The sequence below is a fragment of the Pecten maximus genome, chromosome 6, assembly GCF_902652985.1.
Source record: "Pecten maximus chromosome 6, xPecMax1.1, whole genome shotgun sequence".
In the NCBI taxonomy this organism is placed as follows: Eukaryota; Metazoa; Mollusca; class Bivalvia; order Pectinida; family Pectinidae; genus Pecten; species Pecten maximus.
In genome coordinates, this window is record NC_047020.1 from 32,253,130 (window position 1) to 32,278,354 (window position 25,225).

The window sequence follows — 25,225 nt, forward strand, 5'->3', positions numbered from 1 at the left end:
CAGTTCGTTGCGAAAGGTCGAGTCCCAGAATGCCTACTAGATTGGTTAGTTCACCCTTATATTCAAGACATAAGAGAAAACGAGAGGCTAAGAAATAGGTTGTAAATGAGAGGCTAAGATCTATGGAGCCTAACGCAGTCCAGTCTCTCATCTGGAAGACCCTTGGAACGATATTCCACTCCAAAGGAGATTATAACCAGTATATTGTCACTATACGCACTGCCTCAATCCCCCAAGGATCCAACACCTACACGTGGCACACCGCTCCTCGGTGTTAACAATGGACTCGGCATACCACAAGTCTGCGCTAGCCAAGACTTCTGATTACGTTACACTCCAATAAGATGTCAGACAAGGAACATCAATATACAATGTACATGTAAACTCCAACCTGTGAAATCCATGGTCCTCCTATCTATTTACAGCAAATAACCCCGACTGACGTTACGACTCTTCAACCCTGTATGCTAGTTGGATAACAAATCCCCAACGTTGCGGCAGACATACACCCCGAGACGTATCCGTGAAATTAGCACCTGATTCTATCCGGTACAACATCAAAAAGAAAAAGGCTATGCCGTATAGTTTGATAGCCATCGCTGCCTCCGTGTGAAGAACAGACTCAAGACAGTAGCCAAATGCAACCTCCATCTTCCACCGTCATCCTATTGTCTGGAAATACATGGCCCGACATACCGGAACCTGGAGCCTCTGGAAACTCGATCCAGGAAAACCTCGCTCCCTGACAACATCTTTGATATTCCCTTCTTCATTCTCTCAGCATCATAACCATAAAAGCCGAGGTCACAAGTCAGTTATCTAATGATATCATGACCTCCAAGGAGTTTGGAAAGTTCTGAATTTTGTGATTAAACTCTCATCCAGAAAATTGATTGTCAAGTCCAGATCTTCACTACGCTGAAATATATGGGGTGCCGTTTTACTATTTATTCCCATTTGTTGATTTCACCTATTCAAATAGGTGATATCACCTATTCAAATGAGTGATATCACCTATTCAAATGAGTGATATCACCTATTCGAATAGGTTATATCACCTATTCGAATGAGTGATATCACCTATTCGAATGAGTGATATCACCTATTCGTTTCATTAAGTGATATCACCCATTCGAATAGGTGATATCACTCATTCGAATAGGTGATATCACTTATTTGAAAAATGAATTGGTGATATCACCTATTCGAATAGGTGATATCACCAAATGGGAATAAATAGTAAAACGGCGCCCCATAGAAATACGTACATTGTAAATCACTCAAGCATCAAGACAAGAAGGATGCATCCGTTGCTAGGCACTGTGAACCCAAACCAGAGGTAATGGAAGGCTTCCAGTAAATTCTGTCTCCTGTAAGTAGCTTTCTAGGCACGGCTTAACCAAAACCAGGTGGAGCGCATTCATGATCGCCCAGATATATCTGGTATATCTGCCAACCCTTGGTCTGTTCGTACCGTCACCTTTGCTTGGCTTTATTATACAAATGGAAATGGTTATCTTCTCAAGTTCACTTACAGGTGAAAGTTAAGAACGGCAGGTGTAACGTTGAAAATGGACCCCCGTGGAAAGTTCCATTTTCCACGGGGGTCCATTTTCAACGTTACACCGGCCTGTGGCGCTTTCACCAGCCTTGGAGATAAAGTTCTGTGCAAACACAAACAAAGCATTTTTCATAAACTGTGATGTACATATTGTGGTGTGATTTCTGCTTGTGCCTGGCTTGAACTATATTCCCTGCAATTACTTCACATGCCTATAAAGTGTATACTCTTATTCACAGGGGCTTGGCACGATTTTCCAAATGATGGTCCATATATATATGTATTATAGTGTCAAGGGAACTAACAACATAGATACACTATAATACATATATATATGGACCATCATTTGGAAAATCGTGCCAAGCCCCTGTGCTCTTATTGTTAGTAAATCAACTGTGATGTGAAGATGTGCACCTGACACTAAGTTTAAAGTGCTTATGATAAACAATAGATTTTAAATTACGTACCTGTGGATTTTGAGGAATTTTTGAAAGGCAAGACAAGCGCCGTACCAGATACAGTCCAATATTCCCTTGCGTCAAAATACAGCTATTTTTTGTTTTCTATTATACTAATTCAAACCAAATATATAATTACATTACTACTGACTAAACGGTTTCAAAGTAAAATTCGATAAGTTCTCAATCTATTTAAAATTAGATCTCTCAAATGTTCATTACATGAATGTCGATATTGACTATAGTTCTTAAAACTGTCACAGTGTTGGTATTATGCCTACTTTCAATATACAAATCCATGAACATTTTTTATAGCTACAGACACCTTAAAAAAATATATTCTTAACTGATCATGACTTTTCCATGCATAGACGTGAAGTATTTGTTGAACACAATATATGAAGTCTGATTAATATGACGTTTATTAGCCATGAACAGGGCCTATATAGTAGTCATTAACTAGAATCCAACTTTCTTTCCTAAATTTGCATATAAAAGTCTATGAAATTTGGATTAAAATCATTTGAATTTCTTACATATAGTTTAATTATAAACTGCCTTCAAAATGCTGGTTTAAACTCTTTATTACAGCATTTATTTGGAAATCGCGAGCAAAGGTGATTTTATGAAATTGTATCATTCAATAAAAAAATATCTTGTTTAAGCTGATTTGTACAGTAATTTATCTAAGCTTAAATTTTTGCAGAAATTTATGAAATTATATTGTAGACGTTATTTGGTAAATAGGTATACGCACTGATTGTCTAAACAGCTTAACAACACTGACCGTTGTGTTGGCCTTTCTACGAAGCCTGACTGCGTAATTAAGATAATAAGACTTACCTCAGACCTATTAGTGTTGTGCAACCAAAAAATATATATCCAATTACTTCCCTTTGTGGAACTCTTTTGTGAGCCTTTTTTCGCCGGGCGATAAGGCTTTGCACGTTGACTGGAATAAGCACTACTGTAACGACACTTATTTAAGCTTACACCATGAATCGCATCGTGACATGTCCCTTAAGAGGAGCTTGCACGTTCTCAAGAACATTTTCAACAATACTGAGAAAGCCTAACACAGGTAGCAACAGTAAGAACTTCAGACGATGCATGCAAAAAATTGTTTATATGTTTAGAACAGTGGAAGGTCGTTTCAGGGAATCGCGGAGATCTGAAGGGCAATATGAATATTCGTTTTAATTTTAGGACATACGTTATTGCTTCAAAACAAAAGTTAAGTGTCTTGAAACTTGTTCCACAATTTTATGATGCATCAGCTATTTTAAAATTTTAAAAGTAATTATTGGTTAGACAAATTCGTTGTCACGGTGGTGGTCGCACAAAAAAAAAAAAAAAAAAAAAAAAGTTTCGAACCATGCTATGGTGTCACTTATCTAAGCAAATATTTGCAAATATTTCCCCGGTTGCTTCAATTTCAATGTACTACTTGACTGAATTATCTAGGAGATCATTTATTATTTCAAGTCAGATTAAAAAATATATATATATTGATACAAATGCATCAAGTTTGTGTATGGCATGGTGCATATGGTGAAGTGTATTTATCTGTAGATAAATCTTATTCATTCAACAAAATGAGTGAAAAACAGGTATAAATACTATATCAATATTGCTTCAAAATAATTTTAAAATTTGATAAAAGACATTTTTTTTTATTTTCAATTGTTGTTAATTTATGTAAACTACATTATAATATGATGATGATTTAAAGATGACTGGTTAGAATTTTATAGCCTGTGATTTTGATGAGCTTCAGTTGACTTATGGACACTTAATAGATTATTATTCTTCACCCAGTTAAAGCAAAGACGCATCTGACCCCTAAAAAATGGATGTCCACTGGTTCGGGACAGCAGCTGTCAGATCAAGGTTCCACTCTTACTGCTGTTGGTCTATGTGTAGGCTTCACAGCATTTGGGGTAAGTAAGATGATAATTATACAACCATTATCCTCTCTTTACAGACATACAAAATGTAGCCTATATGTATGTGTGTTGTTGGATGTGAAAAGGGAGGATGGAGTGAGCATATGCCTTTCAGTGATTCAGTCATGTTATTACTTTCAGGGATTAGGGTAATTATCACTTAAATAGGGAAGGGATACTTTAGGAGAAAAAGGGTTATCTTTTATTTATGTAGCCAGTTGGATATATGTATGCCATCTGTTATTGTGTTATATAACAACAAAGGTCAGGGTTGACTGACCAACAGGGTAAGGCATGGGACATGGTTAATTAAGTTAAGTAGGTTATGACTTAGGTAGGGATTTATTTATTTAAAGATGTTTTTGGATGAAAGGTTCCTTTGTGAGGGATTGGTGGTCATTTAGGTAAGAAAGATATCACATAATGATTGAGCTAGGAATATGATCATGCTGTAAGAGAGATAATCCCAGTTTAGGCTCCTCCAATACTGGTGGCAGTAAACATGTACATGTGTGTCCAAATTATTTAAGAAATAATTAACGATGATTCGTGTATTGTTGCAGGATATACAACGAGGACGAGGATATTTTGCAATTAAATTAATAACGAAGGCCGCAGGCCTGAGTTATTAATTAAAATTGCAAAATATCCGAGTCCGAGTTGTATACCCTGCAACAATACACGAGTCAAAGTTGATTATTTCTATTCTACCTTGTACTGTTTAGTTCTGAGATCGACCTCTTAATTTCTAATAGAAAAAAAGCAAAGAAACCCCCAGAAAACCTTGTGATTTATTTCTAGAGTATTGCATTATTTGTTGATGAAATATACAGGCAATACAGTACTACGATCAAGAGCATCTATCATATGGCATTGATTTTGAAAAAAAAAGGATAAAAAAAAAATTATTGAATGACTAACCCATTAGCCCACTCGGCTATAGTAACCTTTTATAAAATGTGTGAATATTAGATATATAAAATTGTAACAGCCGTGACTCACTACCGTGTATTATTGGCACGAGCGTGGGTTATTGGAAAATATTACATGGTTTTAAACCAATCAAAACTGGCATTACATAGCAAACATGGTAGAATATGAAATAATATATGATGACCTTTCTTGATTTAATTTTCTTCTCAATGGCATGAATTGTAATCATGTCATCCTCTTAACCATTTTCTTTTTTTTTTAAATATTTTTCAACAGATTATCTACACCAAAAGTACATGGACTGATTCAAGTTCCAAAAAATCAGTGGTCAAGGAAAAAGGTATTATCTTTAGCCAACCATCAATGGATGATATACAAATGTACTATTCAAATTAACTTTGGTAGATATTTTACTGGAATCACAAAGATTTAGTGGTCTTTTATAAACACTAAACTGTCATAATTCAGCTTTTGGATTCCTGAAGTGTTTGTAAATAAGAACATGCATGATATATTGGAGAGCAAAAATAGGTTTATTAATTTTGAATTGGAATTTTAAATGTGTTATGGTTTTAAATTGATATTTAAATCAGAATGTCTGTTATGTTTAAACTAAGAATTTAGATGTATGTTTTTCTTATACCTAAAGTATCTAGAGCTCAAAAGATGCAAGCACCACCACCTCCGCCACCTTTCTTACCCGACCATGCACAGTACCTCATCATTGGGGCTGGTACTGCTGCCTTTACAGCTTACCAGGAAATCAAAGCTAGAGACCCAAAAGCTAAGGTAAGGACATCAAAGATCCTGGATTGAAGGTTAGGACGAACTGTTTACAGAACCAAAAATTTTCGTCTCTGTCATCTACTTACAAAACAATAAAGAGACTTCCATCATTTAACAGTTTTTGTGAGTACCAAGTGATAGGAAGAATGTTTAGGCCTTTTTCTTTTCCCTGAAATTTCACATAAAAGAATATGATGGCTGACAGATGACCATCTTTATTTTCTGTGATTTAAAAGGTTGTAGTCATTATTTGTCATAATCACTGAAGGATCTTTCTAAATTTCTTATGAAAGTTCCTTTGCTCATGTTCTTGGTATTTGTGCATGATGAAGTTAAAGTTTGATAGGAAAACAAAAATGGGAAACAGATAGTCATCTTGGAGTCTGAGAGTTTAATTTTGTAATTGATCTTATAGGTGTGGATCATTGGAAAGGAAAAATATATACCTTACAGCCGTCCTTATCTGTCTAAATACTTGTGGTACATCGCACCGGAGAAGATTGATAAGTGGATGGAACAGGACCATCCTGTGGGATCAAAGAGGTAAGTATCTGTTTTGTCAGTGAGGGCTATTCCAGTAAATTATCTGCCCAATGGGAGGACTCCAGTAAAACAGGAACCACCCACAGAAGTAGTTTGATTCAAACAGCACAATATGGTAAGACAATTTCTCCCACACCCACCGTGCACAGAATTTCTGTATTTCTGGAGTACTTCCGTGGGATGAATATTTTACTGAAATAGCCCTTAGGGATTCAGAGATAGGACTGTTGTATTTGTTTGTTTAAGGATTTTGTTGTACTAAGAGCTGTGGTTTTAGGAAGACAGTGTTCATAAATGATAGATCACTGACATATGCTTTTATAGTGTCATCGAACTGAAATGTCATAGCTTGACCAATCCCCTTTACTTATACTGCCAACTGCACATACGAATCCACTGTACTTATACTGCCAACTTCACATACCAATCCACTGTACTTATACTGCCAGCTTCACATACCAATCCACTGTACTTATACTGCCAACTTCACATACCAATCCACTGTACTTATACTGCCAACGTCACATACCAATTCCCTTTACTTATACTGCCAACTTCACATACCAATCCACTGTACTTATACTGCCAACTTCACATACCAATCCACTGTACTTATACTGCCAACGTCACATACCAATTCCCTTTACTTATACTGCCAACTTCACATACCAATCCACTGTACTTATACTGCCAGCTTCACATACCAATCCACTGTACTTATACTGCCAACTTCACATACCAATCCCCTTTACTTATACTGCCAACTTCACATACCAATTCCCTTTACTTATACTGCCAGCTTCACATACCAATCCCCTTTACTTATACTGCCAGCTTCATATACCAATCCCCTTTACTTATACTGCCAACTTCACATACCAATTCCCTTTACTTATACTGCCAGCTTCACATACCAATCCCCTTTACTTATACTGCCAGCTTCACATACCAATCCCCTTTACTTATACTGCCAACTTCACATACCAATCCACTGTACCTATACTGCCAACTTCACATACCAATTCACTGTACTTATACTGCCAACTTCACATACCAATCCCCTTTACTTATACTGCCAACTTTACATACCAATCCACTGTACTTATACTGCCAACTTTACATACCAATCCACTGTACTTATACTGCCAACTTCACATACCACTCCACTGTACTTATACTGCCAACTTCAAATACCACTCCACTGTACTTATACTGCCAACTTCACATACCAATTCACTGTACTTATACTGCCAACTTTACATACCAATCCCCTTTACTTATACTGCCAACTTTACATACCAATCCCCTTTACTTATACTGCCAACTTCAAATACCACTCCACTGTACTTATACTGCCAACTTCACATACCACTCCACTGTACTTATACTGCCAACTTCACATACCACTCCACTGTACTTATACTGCCAACTTCAAATACCACTCCACTGTACTTATACTGCCAACTTCAAATACCACTCCACTGTACTTATACTGCCAACTTCACATACCAATTTCATAGACTTTTTGTCTCTCTCAATCAGAAGACAATCCCATAAATAGCTTCATCACTACAACATATACTCAACACCAAGGCCAAAGCAAGATATATATACTTTCAGGACAGGAATGGAATATAATGGAAAGAAAGCAAGGACAAAATGTCTCAGAATTTGCAGTGGAGGCAGTAGATATATTTTGGTCATTTTGTGTCTTCTAGCCGTGGGCAAGAAATTAATTCAAAATTCTGTAAGGGGTTTCCTTTACCCCTATCTTACACAGTATGTAACAGTAGTTGTATCCTTTTCTCATTCCTTACCTGCAGAGGACCAGGATGTAGGAAGAGATATTTTTGTTATCTCACTGGGGTGAAGTCCAGGGGAGCTATCACTATCGCCATACTCCATGGTAGCAGAATCAACATCATCCATAGACAGTTAGGTTTAAGTGTTTTTGTTGTAAAACGATGTTGTCACATTGTGTCAATACTAATGAGGATATATATACAGCTTAGGTATTTCACATGTGTGTTCCTTGTGACAAGACCTTTTCATTGGTACTACATTTGAGGACCAACTCACCATGACCATGACATTTTACCTATGTTTAAACACTAATTCTGAATTTCAACCCACTTGTCATGCCATGTTGTCTTCTGACAACTCTCGTTTTGTTTATTATTTTCATGATTTGTATGACGAGTCTGAGAGTAATCATCATTTTATGTTGTTGCAGTATTTTCTATGAGTCCGAGAGCTATTACTTTTCCGGGAAGGAGCTTATGGAGAATGAAAATGGAGGTGTTTGTGTTATAGGAGGCCAAAAGGTACATGTTCTTTGTACCTTACATTTTCTCCAGCTAGATAGTTTGTCTTTATGGTACATGTAAGTCAAATTATGAATTTGAAAAACAATTACATGTACTTATTATAACAAGATATTGATTTGAAAATAAACTTTAAATAAACCTCAAAAACAAAAGCATTATATAAAATGTACCTAAGCTCGCTTTACTTGTACTAATAATTAGTGTTCCTTCTTTCTTCTGTGTTCAAAATTTATTTCTGCATTATAACTGCTGAATCCATCATTCAGTTTCCTTCAAACTATGGCAAAATATGTGAACCTTTTCAAACTAGTTACATTCCTTGCTTTTGCATTGAAACCATGACATCACTTCTTTGTATATACAACTGTACTTCCCTCAAATTATCCAAATTACAATTAGTTTCCCATTTGTATCAAAGCAATGAAAATGTCTAGAAAGTTCTACAATGATGTGCACAAAAGTTATTTACACAAATTTAACCAATACTATTGCCTACAATTTGAAATAAGTTATTAATTTTGAATTTTTATATTATAGGTAACGAAACTAGATGCAGACAAGAAAACAGTATATGTGGAGTGTGGAAAAGAAATAAGCTATGATAAATGTCTTATAGCTACAGGTAGGTAGAGCATTAAATACATGTATTATATAAGTATTGAACAAATTTAAATCCTGTCTTAGAGTGAAAAGAAGTGAAACAGATTTTCAAAGCAATTTATACAGAAGTTTTCCTGTTTAACCATCTCCGATTTGGAGTATGAGGGTATGGCCATTTGCTGCCCTTCATTAGCTCATCAAGTAGCCCGAGTTTCCTCTGGCCCTGACACCATGTCTGACATGGTGTCGGGGCCAGACGAAACTTGGGCTACCCTGCATCAAGATGAAGTCCAGGAGAACTATTGCTAATAATATGTTTCAGACTCACTTACTTTGATCATGACCTTTTACTTACTTTTAAAGAACTTATATCTTTTCTCACAGTTTGGTAACTGTACAAGATTTAAGGGTTTCATATTTGATGTGTGTTCCTTGTCCAACCTTTCCATTGGTACAACACATTTGTTGACCTTGACCTGTGATCTTTGACCTTCTTTTAAAAAACTAATTTTGAATTTCAACCCATTCCAGGTGGTGAACCTAGAAATCTCCCTATATTCAAAGAAGCACCAAAAGAGGTTAAGGATCGAGTAACTGTATTCAGAACGGTGAGTCCTGCAGTGTTATACGCTTTCATATTAGATTTATTGCGTGAAGATTAACTATTTCAATAATATTGTCATTAAAATCGTAAAAAACAACTTTTCAGTGTTTTAAATCAATTTTCTAGATGACCACTATTGGTTTTGTGACAGGTTTCAAAGATTCACAGATTTGACTTTTACAGGTTGATGACTTCAAAAAGCTATATGCCCTGAGCTCATCCGCCAAGTCCATAGCAGTTATTGGTGGAGGATTTCTGGGGAGTGAGCTGGCAGTATCCCTTCAGAGCAGAGGTAATGACAAGCATTCAGGAGGTGGTACTCTTTAGATTGAATGTAAATGTAAGCAAGTACAATGTAATAGGCAGACTTGGCAAAAACTGTAGCATTCCAGGGAGATGGCCATTGTTCATCTCCAAAATTACCATGGGAGTTTGAGATGGTCTGGGCTGGGTTCATTCTTCTGTAAAGTGACATTGAAGGTCTAAGCAAACAGAACAATAATACCTCGACCAGGGGGCATATGTAGTGGTTAGGGTAACACGTTGATAGCACCTCATTGCATATAGCAGTTGCTGCATGATTGATATTTAATATGTACTGTAAAGTGTCCTTTGAGTGGCTTCTTGCTAGATCAAAGGTTGTACAGCCCTGAATAAATTACGGGCTGGTGAGATTCTGTGGATTGTCAATTAATACTAAATTGATGGTCTTTTTGTATATTAAATCAATAACAGTTCTTCTTAACTGTCTTTTATAATTACAGCCAACCAGGATGGAAGTGGTCTAAAAGTAACACAAGTTTTCCCAGAGGGTGGTGAGTGTTCTTTATCTGCCTATGTGTTTACCTTGAATGTATATTGAAAACATTAATCACTTCTAACACTTTTAATACATTTTTCAACAATTTAGACATCTATGACTGTGGTACCTTCCATTAATATATACCAAAGCACTCTTTGTTCATTTGTATGATTATGTCCAGATTTTTTTATATACATAAGTTTGCAATTTTTATCCATATACATGTAGAATGTTATTTTTTTTCTACCTCCTCTTCTTTTTTTCCCTTATTAGGTAACCTTGGACTGGTACTGCCAGAACAACTATGTAAATGGCTGACATCACATATTGCCTCAGGTAAGGTCATCAATTCCCTTCATGTCCAGACAAGATAATAGTTTTGCTAAGACTATATTGATGTCAAAACATCAGCTGCATTCTGTTTACATGTAACTAGTTTTTAACTGTTGTGAAATTGATGACTGAAATCCCATACGTGGTGCAGAAATTCAGAAAATAATTTGATTGGAACACTGACCCTCATCTCTAATGAATGTAGGTTTCCGGGACTAATGGATCTTATTGTTTATCATTGAAAGATGTGTCATCTCAGTAGTAGACAGAACTATTGATCAGGTAGTTTCACATTCCCCAGACTCTCGTCCTCGCTCGAGACTGCCCCAGACTCTCGTCCTCGCACGAGACTGCCTTGTTTCAGGTAGTCTCGAGTGAGGACGAGAGTTTGGGGAATGCGAGACTATTGATCAGGATTTGTTCAAAGGGAGATAATTACAGTGTACCTCATCATATCATTGTAAGGGGAGATAATACCAAACTGGTACAGAACTGATCTTCTGAAGATTGGTGAGAGTTAGCAAGCATATTTTAACTGAAGTGTGTTGTTATATACAGAAGGAGTACAGGTCTTGTAAATATACTCGTAAACAGAATAGATTTTAACTTTTTTCAGGGGAGATAATCCCAGACAAACTAGTACAGACCTGACCCTTTGAGGGTTGACCAGTATATTTCAGATGATTTGTGTTTTTGTTTACAGAAGGAGTACAGGTGTTGAGTGAGAGGACTGTAAGCAAATTAGCATATAAGAACAACGAGGTGGTACTCAACCTGAGTGACGACACTGAGGTAAGATTACCGTTTTATATTTTTTGTGTCAACATCTATTAAAGTAAATTTCTTTTGTGATTTCTTGTCTAGTGCTAATTTTTCAATAATCATTTATATATTTATTTGTATTACTGGGAAGGGGATAGCTCAGTTTTAAGAGAAAGGGACTGATCCAAGATGTTGGGTTCCATCAGGGAAGTTTGTGTTTCTCTGAGGCCACAGACCACCCTGTACTGTTATAGATGAGTTCTTGGGCAAGACACTTTACCTTAATTGCCCCTGATTGCATGTCATTGGTCTTCATATCATGTTAAGTGAGGTAGCCACCAGCTACTACAGGGGGACCCTACCTCAAGATGACCCTAACTGTTTACATTGTGAACTGAATCCAATTGTTTGTGTAACGTTTGGTATTTTATGTTTTATAAGCCACCTGTCACTTGATGTAATGTATACATGTTACTTTGCTTCCTCAGATAAAGGCAGACCACGTAATTGTAGCCGTAGGACTGGAGCCCAACGTGGCCTTAGCAGAAACAGCTGGTTTGGAGGTTGATGACAGACTAGGCGGATTCTTGGTCAACTCTGAGTTAGAAGCTAGAAGTAATGTCTGGGTGGTATGTAATTTTTGGTCAATTTTTCCTCACATTATGACCATATACTAACATTACATTTGTCTTTATATCAGTTTGTATATCACCTGTCTGTAGCTTATCTCAGACACAAAGACCAGCAAAAGTTTGTATGTGAGTACCACACAGGGTGATAAAGTCCATGTGTTGATATTCCCTTTAAGTGTTTAAGATGATGAAAATGATAAAGGTAGGTGTATTTCGCAATGAAATTTTCGTCATCATTTAAAGAAAAATGCATGTATTTGTTCCACATTTACTTTCCAATATTGTATTGAATAAGCTTGTAGACAATCCCAATGACTTTATGACAACAAAGTTTGACTGTATATGAACCTCTGTATAAAGGCCACCTGCCTATAATGGCACTCCCTTGAGAGGCCTTTATAGACAGATTTAACTGTAAACATAGTGATGTGGCCCTTTATTTAATGAATTTTGTTATTTACCCTAACTACATAGAGTTATGTCCCCTTGATTACCTTTGATACATGAAATTGATGGCTGGTTTTTTTTTGTCTATTTTAATGGCTACATTAAGTGGAAGTCAGTTATTTTCACATTTGATGTTGAGTTTGTTATTGATTGATATTATAAACAGGCTGGAGACGCTGCCTGTTTCTATGACAGGAGACTGGGTCGACGTAGGATAGAACATTACGACAATGCTGAGCAAAGTGGCCGTACTGCTGGACAGAATATGACGGGAGGAGGTATGTCCTACACATACCAATCTACATTCTGGTAAGTTTGTGTACCATATACATGTATACTTCGTAACAAATATCCATCCTCACTCATCAATGCCTTCTCCAATAACAATTGTACTAGGTAGCTATAGAGATGATTCAAGTTTCTTTGAATGAAAAATCATAAATACTGTTGTGGGATGAAAGTTTTATGCATCATTCACTCTGCAAAATATCATGATTATTGAATCAGCAAAATATCATGATTATTTAATCAGCAAAATATCATGATTATTGAATCAGCAAAATATCATGATTATTTAATCAGCAAAATATCATGATTATTGAATCAGCAAAATATCATGATTATTTAATCAGCAAAATATCATGATTATTGAATCAGCAAAATATCATGATTATTTAATCAGCAAAATATCATGATTATTTAATCAGCAAAATATCATGATTATTGAGCTTACTATGGTACTTATATAAAGTCATTACAAGTGATAGAGCTTTGCAGGCAAACAGCATATTGTACTTTAGCCATATCTATCACATAATAGGTCTGTTAACCAATGATGTTTGCCTATGTAATATTTCTGCATGTCATTTGTAAGAGTATAACATACTCTGGAGCTGTGCCGGGCCGAAAACAATTATGACGTCATAATTTGGATAATGATGCTACGTCATGAATTTAAAACTTATCATACACTGTATATTAATCACCTTTATGAAAGACAAATGTCTCTAGAAGTAAATTTCTGCAGTGTTGCCAGAGTGAATTGCAGTGTAAGTGGTGAATCCTATTGAATATACAATGTACTTCACTTTATATACACTCCAGGTCAGACATTGGCGACATCTTCATGGAGGCTGTGGGCCTTGTGGATTCCAAACTAGAAACTACCACCATCAGTGAACTTGTAAAGGTAAGAGTGATTTAGTATGTTTACTGCATAACTATACTCATTGTATCAATCTTTGTACTGTCTATATACTAGGTATTGTATCAGTTTTCTGTGATAAAAACTAAAGTCATTGCATTAGCTAAGTAGTACTGTGTGTATACATAGTAATGGTAGAAGAGGAAAAACTTTGTCACAGTTCAAGGGTTTGTGGTGTAAAGGGATTCTTACTATTTCAAATTGTCAGTAATTTTGAGGTATTAATCCAGAAGAACCTATAACTCTGATAGACTATGCTATACTATTGAGCGTCTCTAACCTTTGCTGTGACCTCATTCAATCTCCTTAATGACATACGTTAAAAATTGTTAAAAAACAAAATCATCTTAATACACTCATCAATACATGGAACAAGTAACATTGCAAGATTATTATTGACAGAATGTGGAGGACGGAGATAACAGGAAAGTGGTGTTCTACAGAAAAGGCCAGGATGTTGTCGGGATCCTCACAATGAACATCAAACGTAAAACAGAGTTAGGCCGTAGGGTAAGAGAATTTGATGTATCTTAAATCTGTGATATAACTGACTGAAAACAAACAACAGGGAATATGGACAAATAACGACACCTTCATTCTAACTCAAAATTGATAATACAAGGGTAGGGACTCAAGATTTAATATTTTTTTTCAATATATACAAGTTAGCATCAAGGACTTACTGTATAAATCTATTAGTATTTTATGTCGACAGTGTGCTATTTTTAGATGTTGTTGACTAAGGCCAAGTTATTGTCTGGTATAACCTGTGGGGAAGCTTATCAAATTTCTAATAAGCATCAGTATTCCCTTGATCTTTACAACTGTACTAAATTTGAAATGTTAGAATTCCATTTGTATTAAACATATTTATATCTTATTACATATTTATCTGTTAATAAAGCCCCACCCACAAATAATATATCTTTAGTATTCGGATATATCAGCAATTGATAAATGAGAAAAGTGATATGTGCAAATAAGCCCACAAAGTTTATCTCACTTGATAACACAGGGGCACAGTCACACCAGAGGATAAATACGATAATACATGTACTATATGTTAACACATTAGCAAACATGACGTTGAATCTGCAACTGTTTGGAAAAAAAATCAGCTGCATTCGATCTCACTCCTCAAAATTCCAAGGATTGTGTTCATGTAATCTTGTGAAGAGGAGATGATTACGTGGTAATGTGACCCTTGGATTTTGACGATGATGATCCCCATGTGATCCACAGTACATGTAGCACTACATCATTTTATATTTCATTTCATTTTTTTACAGTACATTGATAATGGTCTCAAAGAAAAGGATTTAGGCGAGGTTGCCAAGCAGTTCTTTGTCAAAGACGAGGAAAAATCAGAAGAAAAGAGCGAAGACAAAATTGAAAATCAAATAACTCAAAAATGAACATTATCTTTGAAAGATTACATATTAGGGTTACAAATGTATTAGGTTTCATCAACAACTCTTGTCACATCAGAGATTGTCCGATAATCAGATTATCGTTATTTATTTTGATAGTGCTACAGTGTGAGTTTAATATTGACACATAAAAAAATATTTTTATCAGGAATGTATATAACTTTAAGATATGCAATTCATTAATTGTGTGAGGTGAGTTGACAGGACTGCATTTATGTATATTTGGTATATATTGTAGAAATGGAATTTGTTACTCTATTTGGTTAAACCACTCCAAATGATATTTACTATTACCTAGCTATTCTCCTTCCATATCTTGTCGTTTAAGGACATTACATTCTGTACCTCATTCTTTGAACATTTGTGTACATGAAAATTGACATCAAGTGAATCTGCTTTACTGACGAACTGTCTAAATGCTCAGGATGATATTTGGACTGTGATATTATACAAATATCTTCCTTCAATTGAAATTATTTAAAGGTTCATTGATCATTTTTGTCTCGCCGAAGGTAGGAAAGGAAATAAATACTGCACTTATTGTCTGTCTCGTTCAATGTCATGGATCATTTGTGACTAAAAATATCAAGTATATCAAGTGGTGCTACAAAATGTCTCCCACATTGCTTATGATTCTAATAAATTAAAGGAACAAGTATTTTAAGCTAAAAGCTAAGTCTCAAAACTGCATGGTCTCAAACAACTTTGTACATGTACTAGGGGCGGAACTAGGATTGTAACATGAGTGCTTTTGCATGTTACCCAGGTATATCTCCCATCAATGAGAGTAAAAAAAAATATTTGTTCTAGAATTCGGGATGTACCAGGTAAAACCCAAGCCATCCCCCAATATTCAATATTTATGTAAAAAAAAAAAGTAATTTAAAAATGACATTTACTCTTCTTGGATTCGAGCCGAATATTTGATATTTGTTTTTCAACATTACCATCTACACAATGGATGAAACTTATAAAATATCAAAATAATGAAACATTCCTAGGGTTGTAATTTTGTTCAACATGGTTGGTATCCATTTAGAATCACTGTGTGCATGTTTTTAATGTTTTAAACAATCATGGGGAAAGATGGACAAATTTGCATCAGTTTGGTAAGACTGAATATGAATTGTTGGAACGAGAAAATGGTGTGTGTTAAGATGCTAACTTGGACTCTCATATCGTGTGTATCTGTATCAAAAACAAGGAAAATAAATTTATTTTTGAACAACACAGGAAACTTTGTCGAACTCATTATTTCTTTTAAGTCCAACAATGCAGAGAATAGGGAGTTCATAGACTTTTAGGAAAAACATTAAAAAAAAACCTACAAAAACCTACAAACATGGAACATGTGTATTTGCCAGGTAAGAATTGCTTAATGAATTATAAGTCCTAGTATGTATACCTTGATATACATGTACTGAAATTTTACATGTAGAATACAGGGATACTGGGCTATGAACATTGTTTAGGGTTATTCCAGTGGGGGCCCCAAGTGGTTAAGGTGCCCCGACACTTTATCACTAGCCCTCCACTTCTGGATTGCAAGTTCCAAAACCTACGTGGGGCAGTTGCCAGGTACTGACTAGGCCAGGTGGTTTTTCTCTGGGTACTCCGGCTTTCCTCCATGGCCACCTCCAAAACCTGGCATGTCCTTAAATGGCTGTTAATAGGACATTAAACAAAACAAACCCAACCCATTAGGGTTATTCCTGTTAAGCAAATGGTAGGATTCCAGGTATGCCAACAGGAACAATCAATGGTAGTGATTTGACTAATACAGTCTGAGAGCTATAATAATACACTGCATTTTCCCCAAGCACTGACATACATAGAATTTCTTTAATTCTGGATTCCTCTCGTATATTTTAATGGAAAAATATTCATATACAGATAACTACATAAATCATTTTAATACTCTATCCCAAATGACCTTGAACCCGGGTCAAGGTCAAATCCAGCAACATACAAAAGTGTATGAAGGTTCTCTTTGTTCCTATACTAAAATTAGTTGTGCATTTTATCAGAGGAATTAGGTACTGTCATATTTTGTCTAAAATAGTTAAAACTCTTTATCAAATTATATGTTATTGTAAATTGGTGAAGATCAGTTTTGGCTTGTGCAGTAACTTTGGAATACAGAAACTGTAGGCCTGGCTTTAACACAAATCAAAGTGACATTTAATGTATTATTAGATTTGTAAATACATGTAAAACAACCTTATGAAATCTGAGAAATGTCTCTCCACTAATGAGTAATATAGCGATAACATTCATTTGAACGGTCAAACTTCCTGATCATCAGAGAAGCATCAGTTAATTTCCAGAAAGATTTAGTACTAAGCAGTCTCATGGATACAGTCCAGAAAAGATTGTGTTTGCTTGATGGAAGTAAACCATCAAAATATGGGTTGCTGTGACCTACATCTGGTACAAGTCAAGTCCTCCAATGATATATACTCAAAATATCATGGAAGTTGTGGAACAAAATTCTGGACTTAAACCCCTGCAGGTCAAATGTTACAATGACATATTTTGGTATGCAACATTGCATAATATTTCTGTCATATTTGATGGGCATATCGAAATAGTTTAATCAACATTCCTTTCAGGGAAATACAACTAACTGTATATGATTATAATGCATACCAAGCTTCAAAGAGATCAGTCATTAAATATACCGGGTCGAGATCAACAGATAAACAAAAGTTTCTGCTTGACGGAGGGAATACCATAATACTCCTGTCAAGTTTGACCGGCGATCAGATAGTGATCATAGCAACAGGGACTTTGACCATTTGGACTGAGGTTAACAAATTTGTGCTTTCATTTCATTTTAACTACCTTTATCTTACAAAATCCATAACAACTGGCCAGTGCTTGCTATAATCACACTAAAATCATAAATTTTCTAACAACCATGTAAAATATTTGTATTTTTTATTCAATTTTTACCAGTGTTAATTAAATTTACAGCACAAATACTCTCCTAAAACTTTAACAATAATTATCAAACATTCTGTACAGTTCAGTATCTACAGTATGGACATTTTGCATCACAATTCAAGTTTAATATTGACTCAATGTTCAATCTTCCAAAATGTGATGTACTTTGCAGCTATGAATTTTTAATGTCAAAGTAGTCCTATTTTCCTTATACACTGTACTTATTTTTAATTCAACACTGAACTTTTATCAAGTGAAATACATCAATATATTCAAAAGAACACACATTCACTATTTTCTCCTTGGGGTTAATTATCGTAAGTGTCGTAGACAGGTGGATCAATTTTGTAGGTAGTAGGCTTGCCTCTATCATCTGTGTTAGGATAGACAGACTTTATCTGTAAATAAAAATCAAGTATGAAAATTTGTGTGAAGCAACTCAGCTTTATCCATTCAAATTAATTTTTAGTCATTATTATATCTGCTTACCTTACTATGAAACTATCAAAAATTAAACTTGTAGAGAATTTACCAATATTTTTTTTTTTAACATACAGGTGCATTTATAACATATATAAAGAGATACAACACTGATTTTTCAAAAAAAAAAAAATCAAATTATTCTATCAAATCCCTGTCCTGTAATGTATTAGTGTGTATGATAAGTTGAGCACCACTATTGACATTTGTCCATGATGTCTGTCAAAGATGATTTCCTTTTCTCATTTTTAGCCCACCATCATCAGATGGTGGGCTATTCAAATCGCCCTGCGTCCGTGGTCCGTCCGTCCCTCCGTCCGTAAACAATTCTTGTTATCGCTATTTCTCAGAAAGTACTGAATGGATCTTTCTGAAATTTCAGATGTAGGTTCCCCTTGGTGCCTAGTTATGCATATTGCATTTTGAGACCAATCGGAAAACAACATGGCCGACAGGCAGCCATCTTGGATTTTGACAATTGAAGTTTGCTATCGCTATTTCTGAGAAAGTGCTGAAGGGATCTTTCTCAAATTTCATATGAAGGTTCCCCTTGGTGCCTAGTTATGCATATTGCGTTTTGAGACCAATCGGAAAACAACATGGCCGACAGGCAGCCATCTTGGATTTTGACAATTGAAGTTTGTTATCACTATTTCTGAGAAAGTATTTAAGGGATCTTTCTCAAATTTCATATGTAAGTTTCCCTTGGTGCCTAGTTATGCATATTGCAATTTGAGACCAATCGGAAAACAACATGGCCGACAGGCAGCCATCTTGGATTTTGACAATTGAAGTTTGTTATCACTATTTCTGAGAAAGTACTGAATGGATCTTTCTGAAATTTCATATGTAGGTTTCCCTTGGTGCCTAGTTATGCATATTGCGTTTTGAGACCAATCTGAAAACAACATGGCCGACAGGCAGCCATCTTGGATTTTGACAATTGAAGTTTGTTATCGCTATTTCTGAGAAAGTATTTAAGGGATCTTTCTCAAATTTCATATGTAAGTTTCCCTTGGTGCCTAGTTATGCATATTGCATTTTGAGACCAATCTGAAAACAACATGTCCGACAGGCAGCCATCTTGGATTTTGACAATTGAAGTTTGTTATCACTATTTCTGAGAAAGTATTTAAGGGATCTTTCTCAAATTTCATATGTAAGTTTCCCTTGGTGCCTAGTTATGCATATTGCATTTTCAGACCAATCTGAAAATAACATGGCTGACAGGCAGCCATCTTGGATTTTGACAATTGAAGTTTGTTATCGCTATTTCTGAGAAAGTACTGAAGGGATCTTTCTCAAATTTCATATGGAGGTTCCCCTTGGTGCCTCGTTATGCTTATTGCATTTTGAGATCAATTGGAAAACAATATGGCCGACAGACCGCCATCTTGGATTTTGACAATTGAAGTTTGTTATCTCTATTTCTCAAAGTACTGAATGGATCTTTCTCAAATTTCATAAGTAGGTTCCCCTTGGTCCCTTGTATTGCATTTTTGGACCAGTCTGTCCTGAAAACAACCTGGCAAACAAACAGCCATTATCGTTAAATCTCAAATTTCTTATATAGCTAGGATTCCCTTGTTTGAAAAGTACTGGAGGGATGTCTCAATTTGCACAGATTAGTAAAATGAAGGGAAAAGTAGAGAAAAGATCAATCTGACATGGAACCTATGAAGATCATTCAATGGTGGGCGCCAAGATCCCTCTAGGATCTCTTGTAATGATACTATCTGAGTAACATTGATACAAGACACTGATTCAGCAGGTAATTATTAAACATTTATTACATATGTGTTTTTTTCTATATATATATATGTATTAAGTGAATTATCTAACATTGTGCAAATTTATATCAAAAAACTTGGATTTCATTTTTGAGATCTGCCAAGCTAAATCGAAACTTTTGAATAATTTTAACCTTAACCACAACTACCCCTCCAGAAAAATCCTGCCTGAAAATAATCCCATGGTTTTTAATGATGATATTTACATCATTTTATCATAATAGGGGCCATAAAGTTGCATTAAGAGTACAGAAATCTGTAATAAATTGCTTTAGTTTGGTACACAATGATAATTTCCATGCTTCAGTTTGGTTCAGTTTTAGTATTTAACAGACTTTAGTGAATAGTCGGAAATTAGCTTGTACATGTGTATGCATTTAAATTAATGTTTGCTTGACATGTAAAATATAACTAAGATGAAATTGCTGAAATATCTAGAAGCAAATATAATGGGAAAAAAAATCATTCCTCATTTCTCTTGCTTGCTTCTTCAGTTGTTTGGGAGAATTTTCGGCTTTTGGTCTGTTTTGTTAAATCTTTATTTCCATGTTACAAAATAAATGATACTGAAAAAATACCTTTGACTTATCTATTTACTTCTTAAATTTTTGCCAGATTTGTTTAAACTTTTTTATCATATCAAAATGTTCTGTATCCTGGTTGGATATTGCAACATGTATCATATCGTGGCATAGGTATATCATTACATGCCTTATCAGGATTGCAGCATCATATTGCTAATGCTTATCATGCCTGATATATATAATTTTGAATATACATAGTAAACATGAAACATTAGATTAAAACATTCTGAAAGTCTAATAAACAATAGTCTATTTAGAAACTTACAATTTGATATAATGCGATGTTAACACCTAACAGGACAGCTATTTGCCAGTTAGACCTGAAATCCATGGCCTTATAATTTGCCTGATAGGAACCCTGTGGGATTGGTAAACAGTCCATGTCATTGTTATATTTGACAGCAGTCTCCCTGTTGTTCCAGCTCCCATGGCGGACCGACTGACAGGCTGTAAAGGAAGAAATATTTATAATACATGTACAGTCAAACCTGTCATATGTGACCTTCCAAGGGAGTCAATAAAAAAGGTCACATATGACAGGTGGTCTCTTAATCCAGGTTCAAAGAAAATTACCCGAAAAGGAAAGTTTATCATTATTCTGCCACATGTATGTTTAATATATTGCTGATACAACAGGTAATCAGGATTAAATGTTCGGAAATTATTACTGATTAAATATGAAGTTGAATCAAGTACCCAAGATCAAGAAGCAAAAACATTGTTACAAAGAGATATTTTGTGTACCTATCTGAACAAAGGAAATCATAGGTAAGACTATTTGTACTATGGTTTTGATGTGCTCATTGTCATGATTAGACCAGTTATAAGTTAATTGGTCTGTATATTCAGCTATCAGCTTCTGGACCTCCTTGATTTTCTCCATAATCATATGGAGTTCATTTATTTCTGTTACACCAGTAGGGGAACTGGACTTGGCTGAACACTGGTGGCCAGGTATACGTAGCTCAAATCGATAGAGCGTACGTCTGAAGTTTGAAGGTCCCGGGTTCGAGTGCTGGTCTAGATCTGGTTGTTACATTTTCCTGTAGTGTTACATTTGTAGGGGAACTGGACTTGGCTGAACACTGGTGGCCAGGTAGCTCAAATCGATAGAGCGTACGTCTGAAGTTTGGAGGTCCCGGGTTCGAGTACTGGTCTGGTTGTTACATTTCTCATCTACTGTTAATTTGAGCCCAACTTAATACCCACTGAGTTAGAATAGTCTTGTGTGTCTTCGGGGCAAAAGACTTCGAAGGAGGGAGGAATGTAGCAGAACTGGACTTGGTTGAACGCTGCTGGTAGCTCAAATGGTTAGAAAGTCCATCTAGAATTTGTATACCGGTCTGGTTGTTGCAATTTTCCTCTCCTTATTACAATATTATTTATTCATGTACGTAGACAGTTCAAACAGAATGTACTGATTCTTCGGAACTGTGTCTGATTATTCTATTGGTGAAAAATACTGAATGGACTCCTCTTGACATTATTGTGCCACCTGCGGTACCTACCATAAATTTATCGCCATGTCAATCTCGAACATTGTTAAGTAGGTAGCTTATGTCGTTACTTTTATGTATGGCTACAGTACTGTAGGCTTATAGGAAACAAATTAGACTAAACTGTTTGTTATTATCTAGAGTTGTCTTGATTATCGATTATAATCAATATCTAATCAGAAAGGCAACCGATTCTCGATGATCGATTATGAGATGTCAACACCGATGCTTGTTTTCAAAACCAGAAGTGCAAGTTCTACCTTCATTTTCACCAGAGACGTATATACTGATTTTTCACTTAGGAATGAACGAAAGTTCTGTCATTTTTACTCTTAACTACCACTTCTGTTACCAAGCATGCTTTTAACTATAATTAGTTAAATATATATATATATATATTACTGTTAATCAATAAATATTATAACGTAATGAAATGGTATATCGTACTAGAAAATAAAGACACAAAACTACTCGGAGTAACTTAAAGCTTAAGTATAGAATCAAAATGGTCACATACACCCTGCTCCGGAGAAATAGGCCTATTCAATCCCGATGTAAAGAAAAAATAATATTTTCAAAGGGTTATGTAACGATAGGATAATCGAAAATCGATCGGTAGACACTAACCGATTTAATCCGATATCATCGATATTGAAATCTTAGCCGATTCCCATCATTATTTGACTCATCTCAACTTGTCAAGGTGAAGATTGACAAGTGTATTTTGGCAAAATCTCAAACTGAGCAATGCTGACAGCCATTGCTACGTTATATAATTTGGTAACACTCGAACATGTCAAACGACACTGTACACAAACATACTTAACGCTTTGTATGTACGTGCTTTTCTAAGCATTGTCAAGGATTGGAGGGGGGGGGGGGGGGGGTCATTTCAACATCAAAATGTGAACAGTGACAAAACACATGTTCTCCGTATGCAATATTTCAAAATTCGAGGAAAATGAATCGTGAGTGTTTGAGTTGTTTACTCACCAGCAGCCGATTTCCCAACCTGTCTTGCAATAAGTGATGTTCTTGACAGCATTTTCGAACGGACGTGAGTGACCTTCGGAGACCGGAGTGGAAGATCAGGTACGGAGTGAATAAAACAAAATATTCAAAAAAATGATACAAAAATAATGATTGTTGTAAGATGATTTTATTGATTAAAATACCGTGGATATGATATTACTAAAACGATTCTATGTAATGAATTCGAATTAAATATATTACTGCGAACCTGAAGTTCAACACGTGACGAAGTGATCCGTGACGAAGGCGTTCGACACTCACTAGCTGGGAGCAAAACTATTTTTAAATGAAAACAATTGAAAATACATGTAGAAATTCTATATATGTACCAAATCAATCCGTAGCACTATTAGAGTCTAACTTTGTCTTTATTTATTTATTTTTTTTAAACAAAAACGTGTTCTTTTATAATTAGCCAATATCCAATTAACCGTAATTAACGTTAACATATGCATGATAAATTTATGAATTAACTCCCTTCTTAAATAACATTTTTATGCCCATTTTGATAATTTGTATACTTTGGCCTAACCTTATCGTGTTTTTGTTTAATTGTTGCTTTTGTTACGCTGTAACGTACGTGTACATTGAACATTTTAATTTTCGACTCTATTGTACGAACGTGTATGTTTCTTGTCGCATCAGTTTCCGTATACGCATATCATATTCATATGGTCTCTGGTCTAACAGGGACGTACATTCATGTCCCTGGTACTAATAATATGGAAAGAGTATGTACTTATCTTTATGTGAAGAAATATGAGAATTTCGAGAATGTATAGATATATAGTGTTCAATGATAGAGGTGGGACATTTATGAAGATATAGTTCTGGGTATGTATGAGTTAGTATATATGTGTATGTGTAAATGTTTTATTAGTTATTGCCCACTGTATCGATGATATAAATAAAAAAGTTGTCTGCATACTTATCTATGAGTTGTCCTTTGTAATCTTGATAGATAATGTTTTAAACAAGAATTCTGTTGATGCAATTTTCAAAATGGAGGAATAAAGATAATAACGTGCCTTATATACACATATCCCACATTTTTCACACCTAACATTTTGCGGTATTGCTTAATTGATATATCTTAAGGCGCTATTTGCGTGTATTTTGTACACGTATTCACCTGTGTAATCGATCTACATACTATATACATCTATACCATATAGATGTCACATAGAAATGTGAAATAAAATCGCGTGCAATCCACGGTGAGGTGTTGTGATTTTGTAGATGGACTGAGTAGCATATTGCTCTAGATTCTTGGTCATGTAACTAGACTGACTTTTATCTACGTGGGATCGAGGTTTGGTACATGCGTTATGCCAGAAGAGATCAGAATTATGATGTAGACACAGTAGCATTATTGGCTCTATATAGATGCCGACAGTTACACATTTCTCGTACAGAGATGGGGGAAATCAACCTCGATACTCCAGAGGTTACCTTCACTCTCTGTACCCCTGGGATATGTCATGGCAAATGATAGATGTCAGGAAAAACACATGGATATTGAATTAATA

The 25,225-nt window shown here is 35.3% G+C and overlaps 2 protein-coding genes across 2 annotated transcripts; one reads left to right on the top strand and one right to left on the bottom strand.

Annotated features, from left to right (window-relative positions):
- The first annotated feature begins 2,922 nt into the window (after positions 1-2,922).
- LOC117329545 (apoptosis-inducing factor 1, mitochondrial-like) lies at positions 2,923-16,605 on the top strand. Its single transcript, XM_033887538.1, has 17 exons — positions 2,923-3,100; positions 3,838-3,959; positions 5,175-5,238; positions 5,548-5,687; positions 6,100-6,227; positions 8,461-8,551; positions 9,092-9,176; positions 9,686-9,762; positions 9,942-10,050; positions 10,523-10,573; positions 10,834-10,896; positions 11,597-11,685; positions 12,144-12,284; positions 12,901-13,043; positions 13,839-13,923; positions 14,341-14,448; positions 15,228-16,605. The coding sequence occupies exons 1-17, from the start codon at positions 3,016-3,018 to the stop codon at positions 15,351-15,353; spliced, it is 1,707 nt and encodes a 568-aa protein (XP_033743429.1). The 5' UTR covers positions 2,923-3,015; the 3' UTR covers positions 15,354-16,605.
- A 1,686-nt stretch (positions 16,606-18,291) lies between these two features.
- LOC117329546 lies at positions 18,292-23,761 on the bottom strand. The gene is made up of 3 exons (XM_033887539.1): positions 23,658-23,761; positions 21,434-21,615; positions 18,292-18,712 (listed from the first exon to the last, which is right to left on the bottom strand). Exons 1-3 carry the CDS (start codon positions 23,707-23,709, stop codon positions 18,623-18,625), a joined length of 324 nt encoding a protein of 107 aa, XP_033743430.1. The 5' UTR covers positions 23,710-23,761; the 3' UTR covers positions 18,292-18,622.
- Positions 23,762-25,225: the final 1,464 nt, after the last annotated feature.